The sequence below is a fragment of the Drosophila montana genome, unplaced genomic scaffold, assembly GCF_035044405.1.
Source record: "Drosophila montana isolate Dmon_TW-CO22-7 unplaced genomic scaffold, ASM3504440v1 contig_3733_1, whole genome shotgun sequence".
Lineage (NCBI taxonomy): Eukaryota > Metazoa > Arthropoda > Insecta > Diptera > Drosophilidae > Drosophila > Drosophila montana.
Window position 1 is genome coordinate 12884304 of NW_026998620.1, and position 25243 is coordinate 12909546.

Sequence of the window (25243 nt, forward strand, 5' to 3'; positions counted from 1 at the left end):
TATATATAAGAAGCTATGACCGAGATTCTTAAGAATTGTCTGGTAAAGCGATAAGAGTATAACGAATTATCCGATTCAATGAATATTCCACTGAGCCAACTTTACAAGAACTATATTTAAGTTATATGTACATGTGATGTAGAAAATGCCTTAGGTAACTCATACAATAAACTCGCTTTTATTAACGCAATGTTGCAAATAAAAGGATAGAAAGGCGAAAGGCAGACCTTTCAGCATTTCCCGGAAGACGGATTCCTAGAATTAGGATTTCATAGAAAGAAGTTTACATTGCAAGCTGCCGCAAGACAGCCTTTAAAAGAACTGTCGCCTTATACTTTCATATACAAATCGCCAAGTTATGTTAGTTGCGAAACCCGAACATATCTTATTTTCGGAAATCCCAGTTTTATTTCGGATTTTTAAATTAAAAAATAAAGGATTCCATGCCGAAATAAGATGCAACTAGTTTTGTGATCAAATACATTTTTGCAGTTTATTTGTCTGTTTGCAGTTTCATATAATATATAGATACATATTTAGTACAAGATACATTGAAAATTACAACAATTATTTACAACATACTCGTTCAGCGTTGCTCGAATCAAGAATAAGTCGAGGAATTATAGAGGAAAAGAAAGTGGAAAGAGAACAACTAGAGAATGGGAAAATTCGATATTGACAGTTAACAGTGCGCAAGAATGAGATAGAAATATAGATAGAGTAAAAGAGTTGAAAATAATTATTGATAATTCGATAGTTAAAGAGTACATCGGGTTCTACTTGGGGCGTCAGAGTGGGTAGCGGGCAAATGAGACAGCAGCTCAAATCTCCCGTGTGTAGTCGTTTACCGTTCAAGTGTGTGTCAGACAGAGATGCAGATATGTAGTTGCAGATAGGCAGCGTGATAGAGACAGTAGCTTAAGCGTTAGCTTGCTTCGGTAGTCGTTAGAGTGAAACAGAAGTATATCGGGCAGATTATGTAGGAATGTTCGTCGTTATCGTTGTGGTTAATGGCAGCCTCTGGCAGATCCTCGACTTAATAGTGGTTGTAGTGCCCATGGTACTGGCCATCGTCCTCATGGGCAGAGCCGCCGTAGTATCCGCCGTGCGAGGCGCCGCCGTGACTGGCCGCTGCTAGGGCGTTTAGATGAGCGGCGCGCGCATGCTGGACCTCTGCGGGCTCCACGGGCACACCGTTGTGGATGACCGGGATGTGGATGGGACCCTTATGCGCATAGCCGGTGGAATAGCTCTGGGCGTGGCTGTCGTGGCTGGCGTCCCAGCGGCCATCATAGTGGCCATCATCCCAGGAGTTGTGCGAACTGCCGTGCGCAGAGGCCTGAGAAAGAGCGGCATAGTGAGCGGCCTTGGCGTGCTGCACTTCGGGCGTATCGACGGGCACTCCATTGTGGATCACAGGCACATGGTAGCCACCGTGGGCAATGGGCGCTATGGCATGGCCAGAGCGAGCAGCAGCATGGGCGGCAAAGTGGGCGGCCTTGGCGTGTTGCACCTCAGGAGTTTCGACGGGAGCGCCATGGGCATGAGCCACTTGACCCAGAGCCTTGGCATGGGCAGCATAGTGTTCGGCCTTGGCAGCCTGCACATCAGGAGTATCGACTGGGACGCCATCATGGGTGAGCGGCACGTGAGCAGGAGCACCACCGTAGGCCCAGCCACCGCCATAGATCGAACGCTTGTACAGATGATGGCCGCCAGCATTGTGGGCAGCAGCAGCATGGGCAGCAGCGTGGGCAGCTTTGGCGTGTTGCACTTCAGGTGTGTCTACGGGCACGCCATCATGGGTCAGCACCGGGATGTGGATGCCGTGCGCATGATGAGCGTATGGCACGTAGGCGGAATGAGCGGCGGCATAAACGGGAGCAGCATGGTGCACGGCTGGAGCTTGCGGCAGGTTGGTGCCAACGGCATTGAAGCCATGATGCGGATCTGCTGTGTACGCCACGGACTGCAGATGGCCGTGTCCATCGACATAGGAATAGGAGCCGCGCGTGGTGCCATCATGAGCACGAGTCTCGTGCTTCTGTGAGTTGGGATCAGCATAGCCGTACGAATAGGTGTGGCTATGAGGGTCCAGATGCTGGTACTGTGTGGAGACAGCGCCATGCCAAGAGGCGGACACCGTCGAGATGAGCAGCGCGGCGGCAAGCAACTGTTGTCGAAATAGAGATAGAATGAGAGAGGGAGAGTATAATTAGGAGTTAGCCGAGCTTATGCCATAGTTGATGCTGATACGTAACAGCTGGTGCCACCTGGCGGCGCAATTATAGTGCTCGTCAGTCAGTCAGTTGGTCAGTCAGTCTCTAAAACAATTTCTCTTTCGCTTCACTTTCGCCTGGCTGGCAGTCCGATCGCCTCTCACTGCTCGGACCAACCACACACGCCTCTCTTACATATCTCTGGCCTGTTGTTAGGCGCCGTCATGCGAAACGTTTGATTTGATTTCGATTCGAGATACTCGCACCACCCAGCCGAGTAGCTAATATTACCGCATACGAGGCCAATATTATGTGGAGCAGCTATTAAGCCGCCTGAGGAGGCCGAAACTAACCGACATGCAACATGTCAACGGCTTATCAACTGAAATTCGTTGTGGTTGGTGGCAACTGTTTCTGATTTCTGGGTGGTTTCTGTGTCACTTGACCTCCAGCTCAAACATTTTAAACAGCGCGCAGCTTGTTCTACGATGGTCGAAGAATAAACGCTTCCAATGTCGCTACGCTCGTACACTTTATATTTTAGCTATATTTGAATTAAATAAGATTTAAAAATTTTCGGAAAACTACATTTTATATTTAAGAAGAACTCGAAAATAATAGAACAGAACACTCTATTTTCCAAATAATTGCAAAGCGTTATTTCGAAAATATATAATTTATTTTCTATGTAAACTTTGAGTCCTATTTTGCTTTTGATATTATTTTTCACAGCCAATATTCAGTTGCGTTCTAGGAAATTAGTAGACACCCTTAATATTCCTATATTCCTACTAAGTACTGCTGTATAGTATAGAACTTTTAAAAATCAAGAAATATGTGAACATTTGCAGTTAACCTAATATTTTAGAAAAAAAAACAAAAGGCAACTTATTCGGAAAATTCTATCACGCTATTAAATTTTATTATTTAAGTATATCCACTTCAGTTATTTATAAACTGGTAGTTGAATAATTTTAAACTAGATACTATAGAGCATAAAATAAAAAATAAATAACTTTGTTTAAGGACCCTTTCTAGCCATCTCAGGACTATAAAGTTTCTCAAATATACTCTCACTGTAGTTGCCTTTGGCACATAAATTACAGCTAATTATCCTTTTCACATGCTAGTCCAAATATTGATATAACTTATTTTCATTTGATTTTATAAGCACGGATTGTTTTTACTTACAAATGGCTTCATATTTGTTCACAAAATGTTAATCACAAGTTGAGTTGGTATTTCTTAAAAACGGTAGTTGGCCGTTTAAAGGATTTGGGTTAGCTGGGAAGTAACAGAAAACAAACTACACACACACGACGACACACACAGTCACTGGTCGTTGGACGCTGGTTGAACCTCCTAGAATCTCGACTAGGACTGTTAACGAACTGTGCTGACTGTCGGCTGGCGGCTCTAATATATACCGCCAGAGACAGCGTCGGCTGAGACGTCGGCGACTGCGCAGAGCCAAAGACAAAGACAAAAGCTCAAGTAATAACCAGAGCAACAAATACACACACACACACAGACAGAAACAGAGACACACATGCAACAATAACAGTAACTACAATGAGACCAATAGCAGAACAATGTGGCACAAGAGTAATCGAATTACAGCGTTAATCGCGGCTCGAAGCGGGTTTTAGCCAAAAGCCGAAGTGGCAGCCGAAACGAGCGACGAATGTTGCCAATGCATGTTGCCAGACACTCAGCCAATACGGCTAACATTTTAGCGGGTTTATAGCTATAAAAATGCTATACGCACACATACGCATATCGATGTGTGGTTAGCCAATACAGCTGCTGCATTTTGCGTTTGTCACTGCAAATGCTGCCCTGACCTTGCTTTCGATTGACTCAGGCGTTATGGCCACGTCGGAAAAGAATTTTAATTGCTATCTTGGCGGGTTTTTATGAGTTTCGGCTGTTTGTGAACGCTTTTTCACATGTGTGGGCAATTGAACTTCCGTGCATTGGACAATTAGTACTCATTATTTGGTGTATATTCAGTTTATGTTCGATCTTATCGCCGCGTGCCTTTCCAATAAAAAACAAAAACCAAAAAATGCCCACAGACCACGCCCGCAAGCGCTCACATCAACCGCTAACAAGGGGCCTGTATTTGGCGGCATGGGCAGCAAATTAAAAAATTCTTATGAATATTTTTCAAGCTAGTGCGACGCTTAGGGAGCTGCAATTGCCACAGCTTGCAACATGCCACGGGCCACAAAAGCAAAAATCGTAAAACAAAAAAATTGTAAGCCAATTTCTGGGCGTTTTGCCTCTTTAATCATTGAACTGCATCGAAAACGGGCTGAAACGAAAAGTTTGCAAATTAAAAACAAAAGCGCAGCGTACAAAACAAAAGACATAAAATAGAGTATTGCTGTTGTTGCCACATGTTGCAGCATTTCTTTGGAGTTCATTCAATCTTGATGTTGCATTTGCCACACTTTGCAACGTCTGTTGTTGTTGTTGTTGCTTTATTGTTTTACCTGCCACACACAACACAAGAAACACATTTAATAACGAACGCCGCACAGAGAGTTTGATCATTTGCATTCGATAGGCGCCATCCATTGCTGCCCCATGTGTGTGCCTGTGTGTGTGTGTGTGTGTGTGTGTGTGTGTGTGTGTGTGTGTCTTGCATGTGGCACACATAGCCGCAACTTAATTTAGCTTGCCTCAAATGCAACGTCAGCGCCAATTTCATTTAAATAAACCAAATGCAGCTTACTCTCTTGAACTCCCCCTACAAAATGTACGTGTGCTCTGTTTGCTTGGGGGCGTGGCGGGTGTGTTTTGACATTTTTGCAGCATGCGCAACATTATAAATTATATTCCCGTTGTCACCTTCGTTTTCATTTTATTAGTTTTTGTAAACTTCGTCGTTTTCTGTTTTTTGTTTCCATCTTTTTGCCGACATGTGGGCTGAACTGCTCAAGTGCAATCTACAGATTTGTGTATGCCCACCTATCCTGCAATTTGTGAGCTATAATTATCATTTCATATGGGTGCGGTACACGCAAAGCTGTGCGGCATATGTGCATAAATCAAGAACTGGATAAAAGTGTTAATAAAATAATAGCATATATCAGCGAATTGTATTTACTGGCGAAATGACACTATATTAGCGTATTACAAAATTTAATTAGTTTTAATATAGCTTAAATTATATAGCAGCAGGCTAAACGAGTGGGAAATGGGGTTGGCTTTGCGAAATATTTATATACTCGCTCGCAACAATTAATTCCTGTTAAAGCTAGTGCTGTTAAACATAAATTAACACCTGTTTGTTTTTCTCAATATTAAAAGCCAATCAAAAAAAAATTAATCGTGTGAATTGCTATCATAAAGCTCAATTCTTTGGAAATTGTGCAATACCCAATTTGAATAATTCAATTTGAACACATTTGTTTGCCATTTTGATCCGCCATAAAATCAAGACTTTCTAACAAAATTATAGATTCCCTTTTCAAACATTTTTATATATTATTTATCTATTTTAAAAGCGCTTTTAATCGTATTTTATATAGTTGTAAAATTCCAAATTGTAAAGCCATTAGAGTAAATATATTACGTATACGCTTTGTGAACTTTAAGCACTTAAGTTTAATGCCATTCAGAATACCCTCTATGCTACAATTAAAAAAACAAATACCAAAACGGAAATTCTTGAATAGCAGCTGCAAACTTAAGAGATTCAGCAAAAGGTGTTGTTGCTCAGGGCCCTCAATGCCCTACAATTAGTCACAAACTCAAGGCATTTACATACATGTACACATCAGCTAGAGTACAGTTAAGGTCATAAGTTAGGCAATACTCGGTGGGCGTGGGAGTGGGCGTGGGCGTTGGCGAATGCTGCCTGTTTGTTCTTATTTATCAGTATATATGTATGCGAATATGTGTATATGCAAATTGTGGCATTCAACAGAATGGGAGATTATAAAACACAAAATGCGGCAGTAAATTGCAAGCCAAATGTCTTGTCGATTGTCAGCGAATATTTAGTTATTCTTGTTCAGATTTGTAGCTATCAAAAGTAATCGCTTATTTGGGATATAAATACATTTTTTGAGAAGTTGTTGCCAGCGAATTGAACGGCAGGTGTTGTGTGCAGTCGTTTATCTTGCAGTCCGACAATCCATATTCATAAGCAAATCATGTTTAATTAATTGCACTAGCTGTAAAACAACATAATTATAGCGAATTCTACCACAAAGTCGTCGCGGGTGTTGGCCACATAACCAGTCGGCCAATTGACCAGCTGAGCATTTGACCAATGTTCAACCTGCTGGATCATTAGGCAAATGAATACGCCAACACTTGGCCCGCTGCAATTAAAACCAATTAATATTCACATGCTATCCAGCAAAGACAATAAAATGCAACACCACACGACGCAACCAGAAAACCACGTGGCAATCACCAGCGCAATTCTAAACCAAGTCCGTCTAGCCTGGAAAATCACAGCAAACCTCTTCGACTTCCACTTGTCATGCATCACCGAACCGCAGCTGGCATTGAAATTCTTGCAATCGCCTCAGTTTTGGTTGGTTATTTGGTAGTCATTAAAGCAACTGCTGCTCCGCATTGCTCAGCGATGCAGTGAAGCGCAGCCGCCACTCTTTGGCTGACTTTTGGCCAGGCGGACGCAGTCGACGCGCACCGTGGGGTGTGACTTTGCGCCCAAGCAATGGGTGTATGGGTGTATTTCGTATTTCGTTACCTTCATGTGTCTTGTGCTATTTGTTCTTACACAAGCAGTTGCTTCAAATATTTGCAGTTAATTATCTTTAGCTAATTGCTGAGAAATCATTGCATATGTGAATACAGGATGTTTCTTTCTGCTATGGATTCGGTTATACACGGTGTGTGGGCTTAGACGGGGATGAAGTATTAAGTAGCAGTTGCCGAAGGTTTCAAAAAGTTTTTTTATTTTACTGGCAAGTACTCTGCTGCTTTATTCGGAATTTGCCCTGCGCTGGACTAAAACAATATGTTGAAAATCTGAGGAAGGTCTTCAAGGTCTTCTTGTTGAAGCTTGTTGTGGGAACAGGTAGACCATATTTCTGGATTATATTTAATGATATATGTATGCAGTTGGCAACAGCTTAAGATAAAATACTAGCTTTGAAAAAGTACTATTTATTTGAAATATTTGGATAGAGCTGTTAAAAACTTATTCTAATGCTAAACAATTTTCTGACTCAGATAGCATGCTTGAAAGCTTGCTAAAACAAATCCTTTTTGATTAAAAATATCAATATTTATTTTTAAATTTAGTTTGTTGAACACAAATATGATGAACCCAGGTTCCAATCAAATGCTGCGTCAATACATACTATTAAAAAAATAAAACTTTTGTATCTCCTTGAATTAAAGTGTTTGTTATCAGAGCACAGCTACTTCTAGTTATATTATTTGCCTAGCGGAAACACCCTGTACATTGAGCTAAAGAATTAATGCAATGTGCTAAGCGAGCAAAGCTAAAATAAATCATTAAAATTTATGAATTTAATTGCCTTCAATTATTGCCACAGATAAAAAGCGTTGCAAACTAAGATCGAACTAAGACTTGAACTGCCACCCATAAACAAGCATTAACCGTCGCAGTTGATCGCCATGCACTTGCAGTTTCTATTTGGACTTGGATTGGATTTGGCTTCGCTATATACGCGCTGAGTGGCAGATAATTCAATTCAATCAACGGTGGCCGCCCTAACATGAAATTACGAAAATTATGGACACGGACGGCACAAACTAACTTGCTAACTTGTCATTAAGGCGTTACTGAAGGGGAAAGGGAGAGCGAGAGAGAGGGGGGGGGGGGGAGTGGATTGGATAGCAATGGAGGCGCAGTGTTTTGGCCTGGCATGTGGTCCGCATCTGTCACAAGCCAAGTTGCTGCCAGATAATTGCCAGCTGCTGCAGCAAGGGCCAAGCAAATGTCGCCACTTAAGCCGCATAGAAAACAAATTGAAAATGTTGTTGTGGAAAATGACTGATTGGCCAGTTGTGTGCAGCGCATTAGATGGCAATTTGTTTGGGATGCGATTTGGGTGCAGTGGCCTGTTGAACGCGTGGGTTGGTTCTCCAATATTGATATTGATATTAATATTGCATTTTGTGGCCCAGTTGCGGGCTGGCAACCAACTGTAGCCGCAGCAGCAGCTGGCATACAACTTGAAGCAATTTGACACGCTTCAAACCAGTCTTTTGGGTGGCGCGCTTGCAACACTTTGAGTCGCCTTAATGTTTGAGGCCAGTTGCCTGACAACTGTGCGGCAATTCGGCACAGGTGCCGCGAGCAGCACAGGCCACCTACAGCTGCGGATGACTTGGGTCTCGGCTCGCAAATTGATAGCCGCCCAGATTCTGATAATTCTGCTAAGGATATGCACGTGCCGCACAATCACGAATTCTCGCGCTTCAGTTGAGTTTTTAACCCTCAACGTATTTGACATGGAAATTGCAGGCGTACGATAAGCGAGCAAAACGACGCTAAAATAACGAATGGATATCCATTTCAGGACAAACCCAAAAGAAAAAAAAAAACAAGAAAGTGACACATAAACCGCACAGCAACAACGTGAATAGCCACATGCACCACGCTGTTATGTCCAAATTCATGTCTATAAAGTGCGCACAAGCGAATGAAATGACGGCCGGGCAACTTTTTGGGGGCGCGGCTTACTGTTTGGCCTCTGATATTAAAAGCAGAAACAAACAACAAAAAGAAAATCAAAAAATAAAGTCAGCCAACATGCATAAAAATATGCCAAAAAGTCAGAGTTGCGCACTCCAGCAACCAGCTGACCACCCAGCGAATCTGTGCCCCAAACCAAACCCAACACGTCGCGGCGTCGCGGCTTGATGGGGCAAGCAGCTACGTGCGGTGGCAGCCGTTGCAAGTAGAGTTGACTGCTGGGAAAAAACTAAGCAAACAAGCGCAGAGCGTAGCCCAGGCTGGGATTCGGTGCTCTGAACCGCTCTGCTCAATGGCCATCTGAAATGAGCGTATAAAATAAGGTGAGATGCTGCTGCTGCTGCTTTTAAGGATGTTGAAGCGTTCAGTGGCATTAAATTTGTACAACATAAAATGCTATAAAATACGGTGCAGCTTTTGATACTTTATCATGGGTAGCATAACGCAGAGCTTGAGCACAGCAAAAGTTGGTAAAATTATGCACAGGATGTTGAAAGACACATAAAAATAGTGAAATCATTAACTTTTTATTCGACTTAAGTCCAAATTAACTTTTAAGTAGCCACTTACTTTGAGACACAATGACCTAGCTTAAAGCTTGCATGCGCATTGTAAGTATTTGTAAATTGTGATAACCTTCTTAGAGATGTATAGCTTTAATGTGCTTTGGAAGCTCCTAGCAACTTATGTAATGATAAGCAGATAGCATCGCTTTTAAAACTATTCGACAAAGATCAAACAAGAGCTTTAAAAGCTTGTCAAATTGTTGCCACTAAGTAGTGCTTATAGCCCTAAGATTTAATGCAACCGAAAACTTAAATATGCCTGCAAAGCTAACGTTATTTATACTTTGTGTCAATAAATATTTAACGAGCCGCATCATTAAATAATTCAATACATTCTAAATACTGTGACGGCTTCAACAAATTGGCTTTGTGAGAAAGGATTCACGAACCTTTTTACTACAATATATCACCAAAACAAAAAAAAATCTAATTGGTATTTTGACAAACGCTCAGGCCACATGTCAGCTAGCCTGGAAGCCTTCATTTCATATTTACGTTTGCTCATATTTCAGGCACTTTTATTATTTATGCCCTATTTGAAGGTCACGTCGGTGACACCTCTGCATGCCCACGCCCAATCAGCAGCATTCAAATCCGAGTAAATGGCTATATCTAAATATCAAGAAAAGGAAAAATACAACAACAGCAAATGTCGCTCAAGTGTCGCACGTTTATGCCTCTCTCTACGCCTATGCATCTCTATCTAATCGTGGAACTGACAGCTTCAGTTTCACTTTCAAATTTATGCAATGACAGGAACGGAAAATGTCCACAATGGCTGCCAAACGAGCTGCCTACGAAATAACAAAGGTCACAGCTGTAACTTTTCAATTGATTGATCGGATAGGTAGGTCTAGGTCTATGACAGCAACGTACAACCAGTTGCCCGGGCAGACCTTTGACTTTTCGGATCTGACAGCAAAAGATGTCGAGATTGAGATTGGCCCAAAGGAATGCAGCTAATTTGCTTTGGCCATGCTACAAGCTGACTTCTGACCAGAGCTAACTAACTTCTACTAATTAAGCAACGCAAATGGAGCAAGTGGAGCTAGCCGGAAGCGCACAAATGTAAAATATACGCATACCATTAGACAAGTTTCGAGAAGTAGTGAAAATTGGATAGCTGCTGCTTCTTGTGGGGATAGCATTTTTCACAGGAATTTCAACAATCGGCTAATTGCGCGCTGCCTGCGCCATCTCCACGGCGACAGGTCCTTTTTTAATTGGCCGCAATCTTTTTGCATGCCATTTATTGCTTTATCTTTGGGTTATTGCTAGCTAATTGCCGCAATCGATTTTGCATAATCGGCATGCGGCAATCGAATTGTCACTTGCAATCCCAACATGAAATTTACCGCAATAAGCGTGAAAGTCCGCAAACGAATCGAAAAGCAAATGAAAATGCAGCGGATTAAATTGAATTCAAATAAATTGCATGGAAAGCAACGCAACTTGTTGACGCTATTAGCGACAAGTGTGGCAAATCAGCAGCAGCAACCAAAACAACACACACACACACACGCATACAGACGTTTTTACCAAATGCTCCGCACGTTGCGTATACGCAATTCCCGGGTCGTCAGCCTTGAGGTGCGGCCAAAAATGAAAACCAGTTGCAGCTGTGCAACGTGTCGATTAGCGGCAACTTTGCGTATGCCAGCAAATTGTAAGTCAATGTCACGGCTGAAGTTCAGCACACACAAAACTCGCAAGTGAATGAATGGAGTGACTAATCGATGTGTGCAATGTCGAGTTCAATGAGGTCTTTTTTCTTATTCAATACTTATGGGAACCTACAATAATTGGTACTGGCAGCACACTGAACCCTGCAAAAGAAGGCTAAGGTAAGAGAATGTGTACTTTAACCACCATAATTAAGTACAAATGCAATATTGGCTACTTTACAAATTACTACTTGCAACACTCTATGTAATTGGTAGCACAAAAGATAACAAAAGAAAACTATTAAGCATCTGTGCGACTGTGGAAGCGATTCATCGATTAGCTGGCTTAATCGCATCGTCAAAAAATAAATGTGAGAATAGTGCATTACCTGTTCAATTTTAGCAGGTAGGTGAATTTGAAAAAATTTATAAAAATTGATAAAAGTTATTTGCGTAATTAAAAAAGGTCTTAAATCAAGAATTTAAGCATTATTTTTTTGGGAATTTTACGACAACAAATGTTATTAAAATAATAGTTTCATTCTCAAGTTGAGGAATTTCTATGTAGCACCTGTAATTTAATTGAGTTGATTACTCTTGAGTCGAGGAGGTCCCGGTGAAATATGCGTTCAGTTTCGCAGTTTTCTTACCGTTTGTAGTAGACGAAATTTTGTATATGAAAATATATATGCAGCTTGCAACATTATGACAAATACAAAAAATTACAAATTAAAGCTTGAATCAATGGTTCAAAGATCTATAAAATAAGAATCACGAAAGGAACCTAAAAGTAGGGAGATCGTTTGCACCGTGAACCGAACCACGGACCCTTTCGGGTTTTCTTAGTTAATAATCCAGTTGATTTATTTCGGATTTTATTGATATTCGGCTAAAGTTATTTTTTATACCCTGAACCCATTGAAAATGGGTAAAAAGGGCATTATGTATTTGTGCAAATGTATGTAACAAGCAGAAGGAAGCATCTCCCACCCCATAAAGTATATATATTCTTGATCAGCATCAATAGCCGAGACGATTTAGCCATGTTCGTCTGTCTGTCCTTCTGTCCGTATGTATGAACGCAAGGATCTCAGAACCTATTAGAGCTAGAGACTAAAATTTTAGCTGTATGTCCTCCTAGTCCCCGTGCAGATCGAGTTTGTTTTGCCCCGTTTCCAATCGATTAAAATCGATATCGAAATCCGGTTTTTCGGGCAACTTCGGTAAATAATATGAGCTAGTGTCACCAAACTTGACATGTAGCTTCTAGAACAGTATATATATATCAAGTATCTTTCATTTTATACCTATCGCCTGTCGGAAGAAGAGGGTTAAGGGTATCCCCTAGTCGGGAGCTCCCGACTAGAACCTCTTACTTGTTGTACTTAGTCCAGTCTATCTGCTGTGTAGGCTTTAAGTTGACTAAATGTTTAATCACTTGTTTAATTTAAAATTTCTAAGAGACGTCAGTCTTTTTTCTAGTACAACCTTTTTAAATGACAACTCACATCAATTGCAGATAAAAAAAATAATTTCCTTAACACAGTCTAATAGTTGAATATGTCGAACTCATTTAATGTCCATGTGCATTTATCTAAAAATACATATACCACTTATCACTTGGATACGTATCTCAGTCTTTAAGACGCTTTACTTATTTTCCAGCTGAGCATTTGCCAAGTCGGTGCTGTTGCAATCAAATTGTTATTTATTTTGGCCAGCCAAGCAACAACCTACAAAATGCTCGCATTCAGTGTCGGCAGCGGGCAATATTATTAACCATATCAATTGCAAGAGTGCAACACCTTTGCGCATGCGCAACCCGGCGATAGCCAAAAGCTCAGCCTGGTCAACTGATGCGGGCGGGTGGTCAGCCAATTGGAATTGCAATTGCGGCCGCTGTTACCGTTAGTCGTGGCTGCCGCTGCCACTGCCGCTGCCGCTGCCATCGTAAAAGTGCAAAGTCACGGATGAACGAGCCGACAGTTGGCAGTTGGCCGACAGTTTGAGTTGCCGGAGCCGGTGGAACTTTGCTCCAGCGATTCGTTTTAATTGATTTTGTTGTGCGGCTTGTTGGTCAATTGCGGCAGGAATGGCAACGCCTGCACCAACCACCAACCACCAGCCAACAACCGCCAACCAGCAGCCACAACAACCACCAACGGGCCCACTGCCGATGAGTTGCTAAACTAAATTTGCGCTTGGGCAACTAATTTAACTGAACATGCTGTGGAGACAGTGGAACTCAATCCAGGCCCGGGTATGCAAAAGAGTTGCCAAACATTCGCGGCCAAATTCGGCGGCTCCTAATTGTGGATTTTGGACGCCACGTCCACTCACCGCAAACCAGAGCCACCGTGGCGATAATTCCACTTGGCACCCTCTCGCTTCATTGCCTGATTTGAGTGCTCTTGCTGCTGCTGTTGTTGTTGTTGTTGCTGCTGGTGTTATTGTAATTGCCATGGTTTGTACTTTTTTTTTTTTTTGGCTAATTTTCAAACACAACGACGGCCCAATGGATTTCCATTTCCACTCGCTTGCCATAAACTTTTTGCGGCAAATGTTATTGGGCTACTCCAAGTGGTTGTTGTTGCAGCTGTTGTTGTTGTTGTTGTTGCAGTTGGTGTTTATGCAATCAAAATTCTTGGTTGCCCCGCGGCAAATAGCAACAACAACCACAACGGCTCGAATGGCACTTGTGGGTGCAATTGTAATTATCCTAATTTATGTTGTATGCTGCTCGCTTTGCTGCAGCTCTTGGTTGCGCACACGCCGCGCTGGCACCGCCCAGCAATAGCCCGCCTCTGTCGGATTCTAATGCTGCACAGATTTATTGTAAATTATCTAGCCACTTGACAATGATCGATAGCATAAGATTTATGCACACAAATATTCAGGTATTAAAAACGCCGCTCAACGTTGCCCATTTTGGGAACAGCTCCAACTGCAGTTTCGGACAGCACTCGAGTGCACTCGAATCGCGTTTATTTTGTGGGCAACGGTTTCATTTTCTATCTGCGACTATTCAAAACATTTTCCACTGTCATTCCTGTCGCTTGGCTTTTACAATAATTAGGGTAAATAAATGAGGCGACAATTTTGAAATGGAATTGTGAATGCGCTGCATTAGTGAAATGTCTGAAATGGGTTTTGGCCAAGTAGATTTTATTGTAATTAAGTGCGCAAGCTAGAATTTCAATTTTCAATTGCACACATAATATTTCAGTTTTTGTTAGCTGCAAATTACATAAATTGTTGTATTTTAATTAGCTAATTAACGCATAGTGCATCGTTATTTAAGCAGCTTTACAACTACTTCAAATACCCTATAAAACAATAAATATCACCAACTTTATTTATTTTAAACTAATTAATTAAGTTACAGTTTAATTAGTCTTATATTAGTTCTAGATTCTATTGCAGTTTTTTATTTTTACACTAATTAAGACATCAATGTCTGCGCCAAGTTGAAGAATCTATTACGTTTATTACACCAACATTTGTACTCGTTTAATATTCGCATGAATATTCATGCCTTAAACGGAACTAGAGAACTAATAAAAACAATGTAAATAAATTGCTTACAGCATAACACAAATGAGAAATAATTAACAGCTCCTCCCATTGCCATAGGTTATTTAAAATGAAAATATTTATAGAAGGAGCCACTCCAGAAATTGCATTTTATATATTGCAAAACCAAGTTCACACACACACACAATTAAATATTTAATAAATAAATTAGCTCATAAAGGCAAAACTACGACAATAACAAGCAAACAAGAACAAATAACAAATAAACAAATAAATGTGTTGAACAAATACGTAAAGTGTAATCGCATTTGAATGAGAAGCGGGGGCCAGAGGCCAACATGGCATACGACATTCACAAACAGCGTTAATGCCCGCAGGTGTTAATAATAATAAATACAAAAAAAAAAAAAACAAAATCAATTTCGAGCATATCACATCAAAGTTCTATCGACATTTCAGGTGTGGTCCAGACCATACAAATTGATATGTTCATGTCAAAGTATGACAACAAATAAGCTAAATCGTTCATTCAAGCATTCAATCGAGTACATGAGCGCAGACAACGCCAACTCCATTGATTAATGGACACTTTATGCTGTACATGATAATTAATACCACTCGAATGTCAAATTAAAATTTATGTGCACGCACTTTGGAGTTGACAACTCGCGTTTAGTTTTGTATGAATCTAATTAAGTGCGGGAATTTGAAATGCAGCAATGACACTAGCTGAAAGCTCAAGCCACTAAGATATGTTAAAAGATACATTAGGTTGCAGTTGACACCAAGCATTAACATATCTTACGACTTTCCTCTATTCTTCGCTCTAACTAATAGTTATTAAATAAAACTTTCAGCTAAAAGTTTGTGTTTTACCAAAAAACAAAGCTTAAACTTGAGACTGTCAGCTTTTGTTTCTCCTTCTTTCTCTTTAACTACTTTTTATTAACTTCTACATTCAGCTGGTGTAATTTAAGATGTATGAAAGAGTTATGTTACATTTAAAACAGCGTTAGCATCTTTTACTCTTTTTCTTTTTAGCTTAATTTTACTGAACGCAACTTTCAGCTAAGCTTAAACTTATAGCCTAAGGCTGTAAGAAACTCTACTCCCGCTGTTTCCATTTCTCTCTGACTTTCCCGCAATCTCTCTCTCTCTGCTTCTTAATTAACTACAAGTTCATCTAGTGTGATTTAACCAGTAAAACTTTAGCTGTACAAGTTGTATAATAGTTGAAAAATCGCTTAAACTAGACTCTGAAACGTTTAACATCTTGTAATCTCGCTCTCTTTTTCTGTCTTTCTCTCCAGCTTTTCCCTTTCTCTCTCCCTCTTTCTCTGTCTATATTTCCCTTTCTCCCTTTGCCTCTCACCCCATCTCTTTTTCTCTATCGCTCTCTTCAACTGATTTTCGTCAACTGCCGCTTTTGGCTAGTTTCATTCTGACTTAAAGCAATTCCACTAAAAGCACTGCACATAAATTGCTCTCGAAGTAACAAAAACAAATTTATTTTAAGTATACTCGTGCTCATTTAATTGAAAAGCACTTTGTAGTCTCGCCGAGCTTTGCCTATTAAGTCAACTGATAACAGTTAAGAAACTCTGTTGATATGCTCACAGCTGAGTCCCCATCTGATTTTCACTGTGAGTGCGCCCACAAAGCAGATGCGCCCGCTGCTTTTCACATTTCAATTAGCGGTAATCTCGCGGCAATTAAAATTAGCAACAGCAAAGTGCTGGGCATATTGCCAGTAGCTTTACCATTATCCCGCCAACAGCATTCACATCAAAACGCAACAACATTTCGCCTTCAACGCGCATCGCTCCCAACACGGCAAAACATTCGCGACTTCACCTCCAAGGCGATAACAGGCAGATGCAGCAGCAGCAGCAGCAGCAGCAACAACAACAACAACAACAACAGCAGAAGCAACGCTCAAAACACAAATACCCTTTCCAAACTCAAGTTTTGAATCAATTCTCAAAGTGCCCGTGGCGAACGCAGACATAAGCAGCCCAGGAAATAACTGGATAGCCTGCTTAAGCAAGTGTGTCGAAGTCTACCAAGGTTTGTATGTGAGTGTTATTTATTTAACAGTTTGAACCTGTGAACCTCAGCTCAGACTAGACACACACACACACAACATAAGTGCTGACAACGGGTTTCGCTAAAATATTTCTGCATCATTGTGAGTTCATCATGCATCATCAATATCATAACGAATGTGAAAATCATTCTCAATGGGCGGTCGTATTGTTGTTGTATTTGTGCATATCGTGTTATGCCAAATCCCAATTAGAATAATAGTCTCGCTCGAATACAAAATACCCTGCACAAAGTTTGGAGTATGGCAGCACATATCGTAATTGTGATATGCTAAAATCAAATATGAAATTTGTAGTAATTATAATGGCAGATTATCCCATGTACAGGTTTGAAGTATCCATGTACACGATCTTGTGCAACTTCTCTTTTAACTTTATCGTTTAAAGATAATCAGATTTCAGAAATACCAAGTAGAATAATTGAACAATACAATTGTTTTAATATAAAAACTGTTCAATTATATTTTACAGATTAGGTGAACATATTTTTAATTAGGATCTTACTTAGAATTTTCAATTATTAATTGTGTAATTCACAATGTAGTTTTTAAACAACAGATAGGAATAAATAAAATTAACAAGTGAATTAAAATAATTGCGGCTTTATCAAAATTGCTCGATCTACACAAAAGTGGAAAAAGGTTTTAAGAATTCTAGAGATATATTTGCTGTTTAGGCTGAAAGACATCATATACTTTTTTTTATCCTATGTATTTGAGTACAGGGTATTGTCGTGTGATGCTGCACATGCCATAAACAGAGATTTTACATAAGCAAATAGTATTTGTCGTAATTATTCGTATGCTATTCGGTTGATTAGTCTGGCTGGCTGCCGATCATTTTGGGGGGATTTTTAGAAGATAAGTCAACTCATTGTTAATTAACCGCGTAATTGAAAAGTTCATTTAAAAGTGTCGTTCATGCATGCACACACATAACCACAGGCATTCATAAATTGATTCATTTTTGGTTCGTTTACCTTTGGCACAACCTGATGGCACAGTTTTCCTCTGTATAAACATGATGTATTCGTTTGTATTTATTCGATTATTGTGCTCTTGAACTAGAGATCAAATGAACACAATGGCCAAACCAAATTAAAAGCCATAAGGCTGGCAATTATATAACTTTAGCGCCGGAGACTGCAATTGCAACTGGCAACTGGCAGCAACAACAATTACAAGTATTATGCAGTGCATTCCACCTATTTACATACATGTGTATGTGTGTGTGTGTGTGTGTGTGTGTCTGCTTGACATGTTCTCCAATCTCGGCCATAGTCGCTAATTAAAAGGTTTAAGGCTAAAATTAGCATACGAGGCAATGGCAATTCAAAGTGAATACAACTACAGATGCACCTCACAGCGACACGCACAAAATGAGTAAACCACAATCACACACATACACACAAACGCGCAACACACACACACATACATAAGCTAATTCGCGTGTTTGCTGTCCATGAAACACAAATTCATGCGATACGAGATGGAGAAATGGACCTCGGCAACAACAAAAAATGCCCATAGGCTTGTACTCTATGTATAATGATTGGATGGGTAGGTGGTCTGAGTGTTGATGGGGCAGGGGGCAGGGGGTTGGTGGTTGGGGAGTCGGCTATTTTGTTGAGCATGAGCTGCGTGTCGTCATATTAGATGGCATCGCATGCCAGCAATTATCCGCATAATCTTGTAATACTAACCTAAACCCAAAATGATGTCGAAAGGCAATTTAGTGGCAAGTTTTCTTTTCGCCTCGCAAGTAGCTTTAATTCACTTAACTAGTTGTTCGCGTGTGTGTGTGTTTAGATATGTGAGTGTTTGCGTGGCCAGTGATTATGCATATAAGCAGTAAATACATTTGACATTTTCGCTGATGGAAATTACGTATACGCACGGTGTGCGCAATTTGTACTTGCAGAAACTTTTTCCAGTGAAATTCCAGATGAGCTTAATGGGAATTTGGCCTTCAAATTAACTCATAAATAAGTTAACTATTATTAAATAAATTAATCCGGCTAGTAGAATCTTGAAAATTACATATAACCTGTCCTTGTAGATTAGCTTATGTGGAATTGAATTGTAGCGACCTAACCATTGCAGCTGTTAAAATGCCGCATTTCGTAGGGTGTAGCGCAGCGAAGCAACCAAAATTTAACCAGCTTTGGTTGCCAGTCCGTTCTGTCTGTTTGTGCTGTCCAATTGTTTTGTGAAATTAAATTAAATTGATTGAATTTAGACTCAATTCAAAGCTGAACCTGGGACGGAGGTCAAAGCGGAGGTGCCACCGTTTACAGAGTATGCGTGTACGTGTGTATGCCTATGTGTGTGTGTAAATGTGTGTACCAGTGATAATGACACTAATTTGAGAACGAAAAGTTTGTTGTTGCGACCGCTGCAGCAGCTGCTGCTAATGTTTATATCGTATTATTAAAGCACTTCTTGTTGTTGTCGCGGCTGTCTGTTCAAAAGTTGTTTTTGTTTAGCCGACATTAGTACACATTAATGGAACCGGAAGTTGCCGCTTAGGGTGCTTCGAAATGAGGTAAATAGGTCGAATGCTGGGCCTACGGCAATGCGATCGGCTTAGGTGCAGGTTGATGCATTTGTGGAAGGTCAAAGACCCATTGATATCAATACAACAATCATGTTCTGCTAGGCTGTCAATATTTACGTTATGCCCTGTCGCGCAAACTGAATGGCAGCATACGCACACACACACACACACGCACACTCATACACTGCCTGGGCAGTAAACACAGATCACAATCATTGCGACAACATGGAAGCCAATCTCGTCTCCACCTCTACCTCCGCCGCTGACGCCATCTCCTTTTCTTTACTGATCTATGCTTTTTTGAGGGGTTTATTTAAGCGCCGCGTCGTCGACGTCGCCATCGTCGCCGCCGTTGTCTTCATTCAATTGTTTGTCGCGCGCCGTGATTGCGTCCAGCTTGGCCGGCGCACTGGACAGTCCCAGCCGAAGCTGGCACTTTTAGTAGGCAATGCGCGTGCGACTGATGCGCTCGCACTAGATCTCGCTGCTCGGTGCTCTCGATTTTCAGTTCTCGGTTTACGGTTCACGGTGCTCGGTACTCGATTCTCGGCTCTTTGGTTGGCGGCTATTCATTTTTCATTGCTTCGCAATTGCGACGCGCAAAAAATTGCGTTTAATTAAAGTATAATAGGCCACAGCGCATATTCGGCACCATTCGTTGCCGTATTCACAACTCGTGTTCATATTCGTTATACATATTCATAACCGCGCACTTCTATGAGTCGCCACAGCCCGTTGAAGTTGGCGCTGGTGCAGGTGCACGGGGTTCAAATGTCGCCTACGCCACCCGCCGCTCGTGCACGTCGCGTCAAGCTGGGATTAGGGGTTAATCAGCAAACGGGTCGTGTACAGTGGTGTCCCGGTCTAACATGCTGTAAATTGCTTTTGCTGCTTCCAGTGGTGATGCTGCCATTGACATTGGTGCTGCTGCTGCTACTGCGGCTGGACGGAATGCTGCAGGCTCTTCAACTAAACGAACAGCGCATGCGCGAGCAGCGCCTAGCGGCAGACTCGATGCCCGGCTATCTGGACGACTACGAGTCGCTGCTGCCGGAGGGCGACAGCTACAATGAGCTAGTCAATGATGAGTTTCTGTTGCCGCGGGCACAAAGCGCCCGGCTGGAGACACTGGCGGAACGAGCCAGACGCTGTCTGCCTTATCGCTATGCGAATGGTGAGACTTTGGAGCTAGAGGATCGCAGCATTTTAATGAAGGATGCGCGCACCTCCTTTCTGCCACATGGCCCTGGACTCGGCTCCATGCCACGCGAGTGCTTCGGCAATGAACTGTTTTTGCCCACCGAAACCGAAACGGATACGGTGGTTGACGACGATGCTGGCTCTGAGTTTGACACAAGTCACAAAAAGGGCATGCCCAAGCGCTACCCGGAAACACTGCAGTACTGGTCACGGCGGCAGGCAGCTCGTGAACGGCGCGAGGCACAGCAGCAGCGAATGGATAATATGGAATCCCAGTTACTCGATAGCCCGCTGCAATCTTTCTGGAATGAGCAGGGCACACGGGAGGATATACGCCAAGCACAGGCCAAAACCATGCAGCGTTACATGAACACCCATGTGGATCCCTGCGTGGATTTCTACAAGTTCGCCTGCGGTAACTGGGAGAAATTGCATCCCATACCCAAGGACAAGGCAGGCTTTGACACTTTCGAGATGCTGCGTGAGAGTCTGGATCTGGTGCTGCGAAATCTGCTCGAAAAGAATGTGCAGCAGCACAGTCCAGAGACGCATGTACGCCAAAACGTATTCAAACTGAACGAACAGGAGCCTGAAACAGATCAAGCGTCCGAACTGAAAGCCGAGCGCCTGCGCCGGCACATTGTGCACCGGCGGCATTTACTTAACCGGGTGCTAGTGCGGTATAAACGCTTCAGCAATGGCACCAAGCGCAAACGGCTCATTGAGCCGACGCGTGAAAAGTCGAAAGAGGAGGAAGCGGCGGCTACAGCGCGCAACAACAAGGATAAGGACCATGACAAAGACAAGGACAGAGTCAAAGAGGAATCAATACATGTGCCGCCCGGCCCTGGAAGCCCCAATGAGTTTTTAAAGCCCAAGCACGATGCTCAGGTCAAGGCCAAGAATCTCTACAAATCCTGCGTGAACAACGAGCTGCTCAACCGCCGCGGCCTTGAGCCGCTGCACACGCTAATCCGCCAGCTGGGCGGCTGGCCAGTGCTCGACTCCGATTGGCGCAGTACCCACTTCAACTGGCAGCAACTGGCCGCCACACTGCGTCGCTACAACAATGACATACTCATCGTGCAGTGGGTGGGCGCCGATATCAAGAACTCTGAGGAGAATATCATACAGTTTGATCAAACCGGCCTGGGGCTGCCCACTCGCGAATACTTCCTGCAGCAGAACAATGCCAAATATCTAAATGCCTATCAGCGCTACATGTCCGAGGTAATGAACAAACTGGGCGCCAGCAAATCGGATGCATCACACACCGCCACCGAGCTGATCGCCTTTGAGACGCGCCTTGCGGCGATTACAGCGCCAGCGGAGCAGAGACTCAATGTGACCAAGGTAATGTGTGAAGTGCAAGAAGCCGCTCTATATTCTTGTATGCCAGTGCAACTTTGAAAAAAAAAAAATAATAATTTAAAAATATCTGGCTTACTGCTTTGCATATATGTATTAAAGCTCGATATATCTGCAGAGGATTTATCTTTAAGAAACTTTTTTTGACCGATTCTTTCTAAAGAGCTATATGTTATAAGCTTTAGCTTATACAAGGAGTAAGTAAATGCCAAGTTCGGTTAAGATATCTTGTAAAACAATCCCACATGATCTTAATTTTTGATCGATCATTTTAATAGTAGCTATATGTTAGTCGTCCGATAAGTAGAAAATACTTACAACCAGAATTTTCATTCTGGATATAAGCGAAAACTGTTTGTATAGAAGTTAAAAAATTGTACTGACTTATTGAAGTTTCGGGATAGAAATGTTCTTTCTAATGCATGAAAATACGTGGCTGATTTTTTTTTTCTGGGTGTAGCTTTTTGAATTGCACCAATAAACTCTATAACTTGTACTCCATAGCTCTACAAGCGGATGACGCTGCAGCAGCTGAAAGCTTTGGTGCCACAGATTGGCTGGACTGCGTATCTGAGTACGCTGCAGGGACGCAATGTCAACGAAACGGAGCAGGTGGTCATCTATGCGGTGGATTACATGAAGCAGCTTGTGGCACTGCTCGCCGTTACAGAGCCACGCACTGTCGCCAACTACATGATGTGGAGGTTTGTGCGGCACCGCATCAACAATGTGGACGATCGCTTTGACGATATCAAGCAGAATTTCTATCATGCGCTATTCGGGCGCGAGGAGAGTCCGCAGCGCTGGAAGGTCTGCATAGCGCAGGTGAACACCAATATGGGCATGGCCGTCGGCTCCATGTTTGTGAGTCGGTATTTCGACGACAACAGCAAGCGGGATACACTGCGCATGACCCATGAGCTGCAGCAGGCATTTCGCGATATACTTAAGACCACTGACTGGTTGGATCAGACCACCAAGCTTCTGGCCGAGGAGAAGGTGAATGCCATGTCGCTTAAGATTGGCTATCCGGATTTTATACTGAATGCCGAGGAGCTAAACGAAAAGTATGCGGGCATCGATATACATCCGGACAAGTACTTTGAGAACACGCTCAATGTGCTGCTGCACACGGCCAAGATGGAGCAGGCCAAGCTGCACGAGCGTGTCAATAAAACCAACTGGCAGACGGCACCGGCGATTGTGAATGCCTATTACAGCCGCAACAAGAATCAGATCATGTTTCCCGCTGGCATACTACAGCCACCGTTCTATCATCGCCATTTTCCCAAGTCGCTTAACTTTGGCGGCATCGGTGTGGTCATTGGTCATGAGCTAACCCACGGCTTTGACGATAAGGGTCGGCTTTTTGATAGCAATGGCAACATACACAAATGGTGGACGGACTCGTCTATTCGCGGCTTTGACGACCGCGCCCGCTGCATTATTTCACAGTACGGCAATTACACGGTCGAGGAGGTGGGCATATCGCTCAACGGCGAGAGCACGCAAGGTAAGCCATAAATCCACTAGCCCAATTAATCGTATGGCTCATCAGTCATCTGCCCAGGTGAGAATATTGCGGACAATGGCGGACTGCGGCAGGCTTTTCACGCCTACATGCGTTGGATAAATGAAAACCCGCACGAGGCCAAAGATGAGATGTTGCCGGGCCTAAATATGACCGGACCGCAGCTATTCTTTTTGAATTTCGGTCAGGTATGGTGCGGTGCCATGCGGCCGGAAGCGATACGGAACAAGCTGAATACAGCTATACACAGTCCCGGACGCTATCGAGTCATCGGCACACTCTCCAACTCGTACGACTTTGCGCGCGAGTTCAATTGTGCTGCAGGCACGCCCATGAATCCCTACAAAAAGTGCAGCGTCTGGTAGTCGCCATCGATTGTTACCTATAGCCTAAGAGTATTACAGATGATCTGTTCCTAAAAATACCAATTCAGGCCAGTTGGATCTATCGCTAACTGTAAGTATTATTCAGTAAACCCAACCACAACCACTTCTCACTCGCATTCCAATGCTGAAGCACTCTTCATAATTGCTCCACATTTGAAGCCACTTGATTAGGAGTATGTGTTGGCTGCCAGCTTCCTCTTCTGGTGCTGGGCTTGTTGGTTCTTGTCAACAACAACGTCGCACTTCACTTAGGCCCATTGCGCCACAATTCACATTCACTTAATTAATGGTGATTTATGCCCACAAGTTGGATTGCAACTGTCTGCCTCCCAATGCGGTTGTTGTTCTCCTTCTTGTTATGTTAAACTTCTTCAATTGTCTTTCCAATAAGCTCGCAATTCTTATGCGCCAATTTGCGAACTCAAACAATTCGCTAATTAATCGTATGTGTTTAAATTTAAATTCAACAATCAAATTAAAAAAAAAAAACATGACCCAATTTATAAGAATCGGTTAGTTTGATAGTTTGAACATTTTACGAAGATAACTTTTCATACATAGTGTACATTCCTTGAGTTTATCAACTTTGTAAATACAAAACTCTCAAAATAAGTAAGCGAAGGGGCTGCATAAAATATTTCCAAGAAAAACGAAAATCCAATTTATTGCTTAAAAATTAAGTTTTGAAAATTCATTTCCTAGAATTGGGAAAATATAATTTCTAATTGCTTTAAAATCTTAGCATGACTTCTGCTCTTTTAGTATATTATTTTACGCAGTTTTCCTTACATTTTTTTTATATCATCCAAAATTAAATGTTTAAATACAAATTTTTGATAATATAAAAAAAAATGTCAAAAAAAAATTAGTCTATAGATACAACTTTTTAACTTTGAGCAAAATTTCATTAAGAAAAATGTTTAATATTTGCCAGAGCCAAGGGCGTTCCAAACATATTCGTCTACAGATTTTTAACTTATTCACTTTTTCAGTTTACAAAGTTTTTGCTGGCCTTTTTACCAAAGTATTTCAAACTCGACTTGCCGGTGAACGTGAATTACCAGGATATATTCGCAAGTGTATTTATAGCAATATAAAAAACTAACTGTGCCAAAAATAATGTATGATATGCTTTATTATTTTCTTTTATATACATATATATATATATTTTTCTTAGTAATTAACTATTTATATTTTTAAATAATTTAGTTGAAATTATTTGTTTGTGATAAGTGTAATAAAATACAAACGATTATAATATGCACAAACGAATCAAGAATATTATTCTCTATCTGATTAGTTTTGAGTCTGCAAGTTCTCTAATCAAATTTCCCGAAATTTATTTGGTAATTACGCAACACTGACGACAATTCCAAAACTTTGGAGCTTTCAAGCTCCAAAC

General features: G+C 41.8%; 2 protein-coding genes across 5 annotated transcripts; one reads left to right on the plus strand and one right to left on the minus strand.

Annotated features, from left to right (window-relative positions):
• Positions 1 to 466: 466 nt before the first annotated feature.
• Cpr92F (cuticular protein 92F) lies at positions 467 to 19703 on the minus strand. 2 transcript variants are annotated; one of them, XM_064693647.1, is made up of 2 exons: positions 3411 to 3596; positions 467 to 2173 (listed from the first exon to the last, which is right to left on the minus strand). In XM_064693647.1, exons 1-2 carry the CDS (start codon positions 3420 to 3422, stop codon positions 1037 to 1039), a joined length of 1149 nt encoding a protein of 382 aa, XP_064549717.1. In that variant the 5' UTR covers positions 3423 to 3596; the 3' UTR covers positions 467 to 1036. The 2 variants fall into 2 exon arrangements, 1 of the variants encoding a protein (XP_064549717.1); XR_010437488.1 differs by lacking the exon at positions 3411 to 3596 and adding an exon at positions 17780 to 19703 and having other exon boundaries at positions 2047 to 2173.
• On the plus strand, positions 16267 to 25120 carry Nep4 (Neprilysin 4). 3 transcript variants are annotated; one of them, XM_064693645.1, is made up of 5 exons: positions 16267 to 16338; positions 20255 to 21909; positions 22429 to 23437; positions 23495 to 23911; positions 24834 to 25120. In XM_064693645.1, the coding sequence occupies exons 1-4, from the start codon at positions 16305 to 16307 to the stop codon at positions 23818 to 23820; spliced, it is 3024 nt and encodes a 1007-aa protein (XP_064549715.1). In that variant the 5' UTR covers positions 16267 to 16304; the 3' UTR covers positions 23821 to 23911; positions 24834 to 25120. The 3 variants fall into 3 exon arrangements, with proteins under 3 accessions (XP_064549715.1, XP_064549716.1, XP_064549714.1); XM_064693646.1 differs by having other exon boundaries at positions 16301 to 16770; XM_064693644.1 differs by lacking the exon at positions 16267 to 16338 and having other exon boundaries at positions 19768 to 21909.
• The last annotated feature ends 123 nt before the right edge of the window (positions 25121 to 25243 follow it).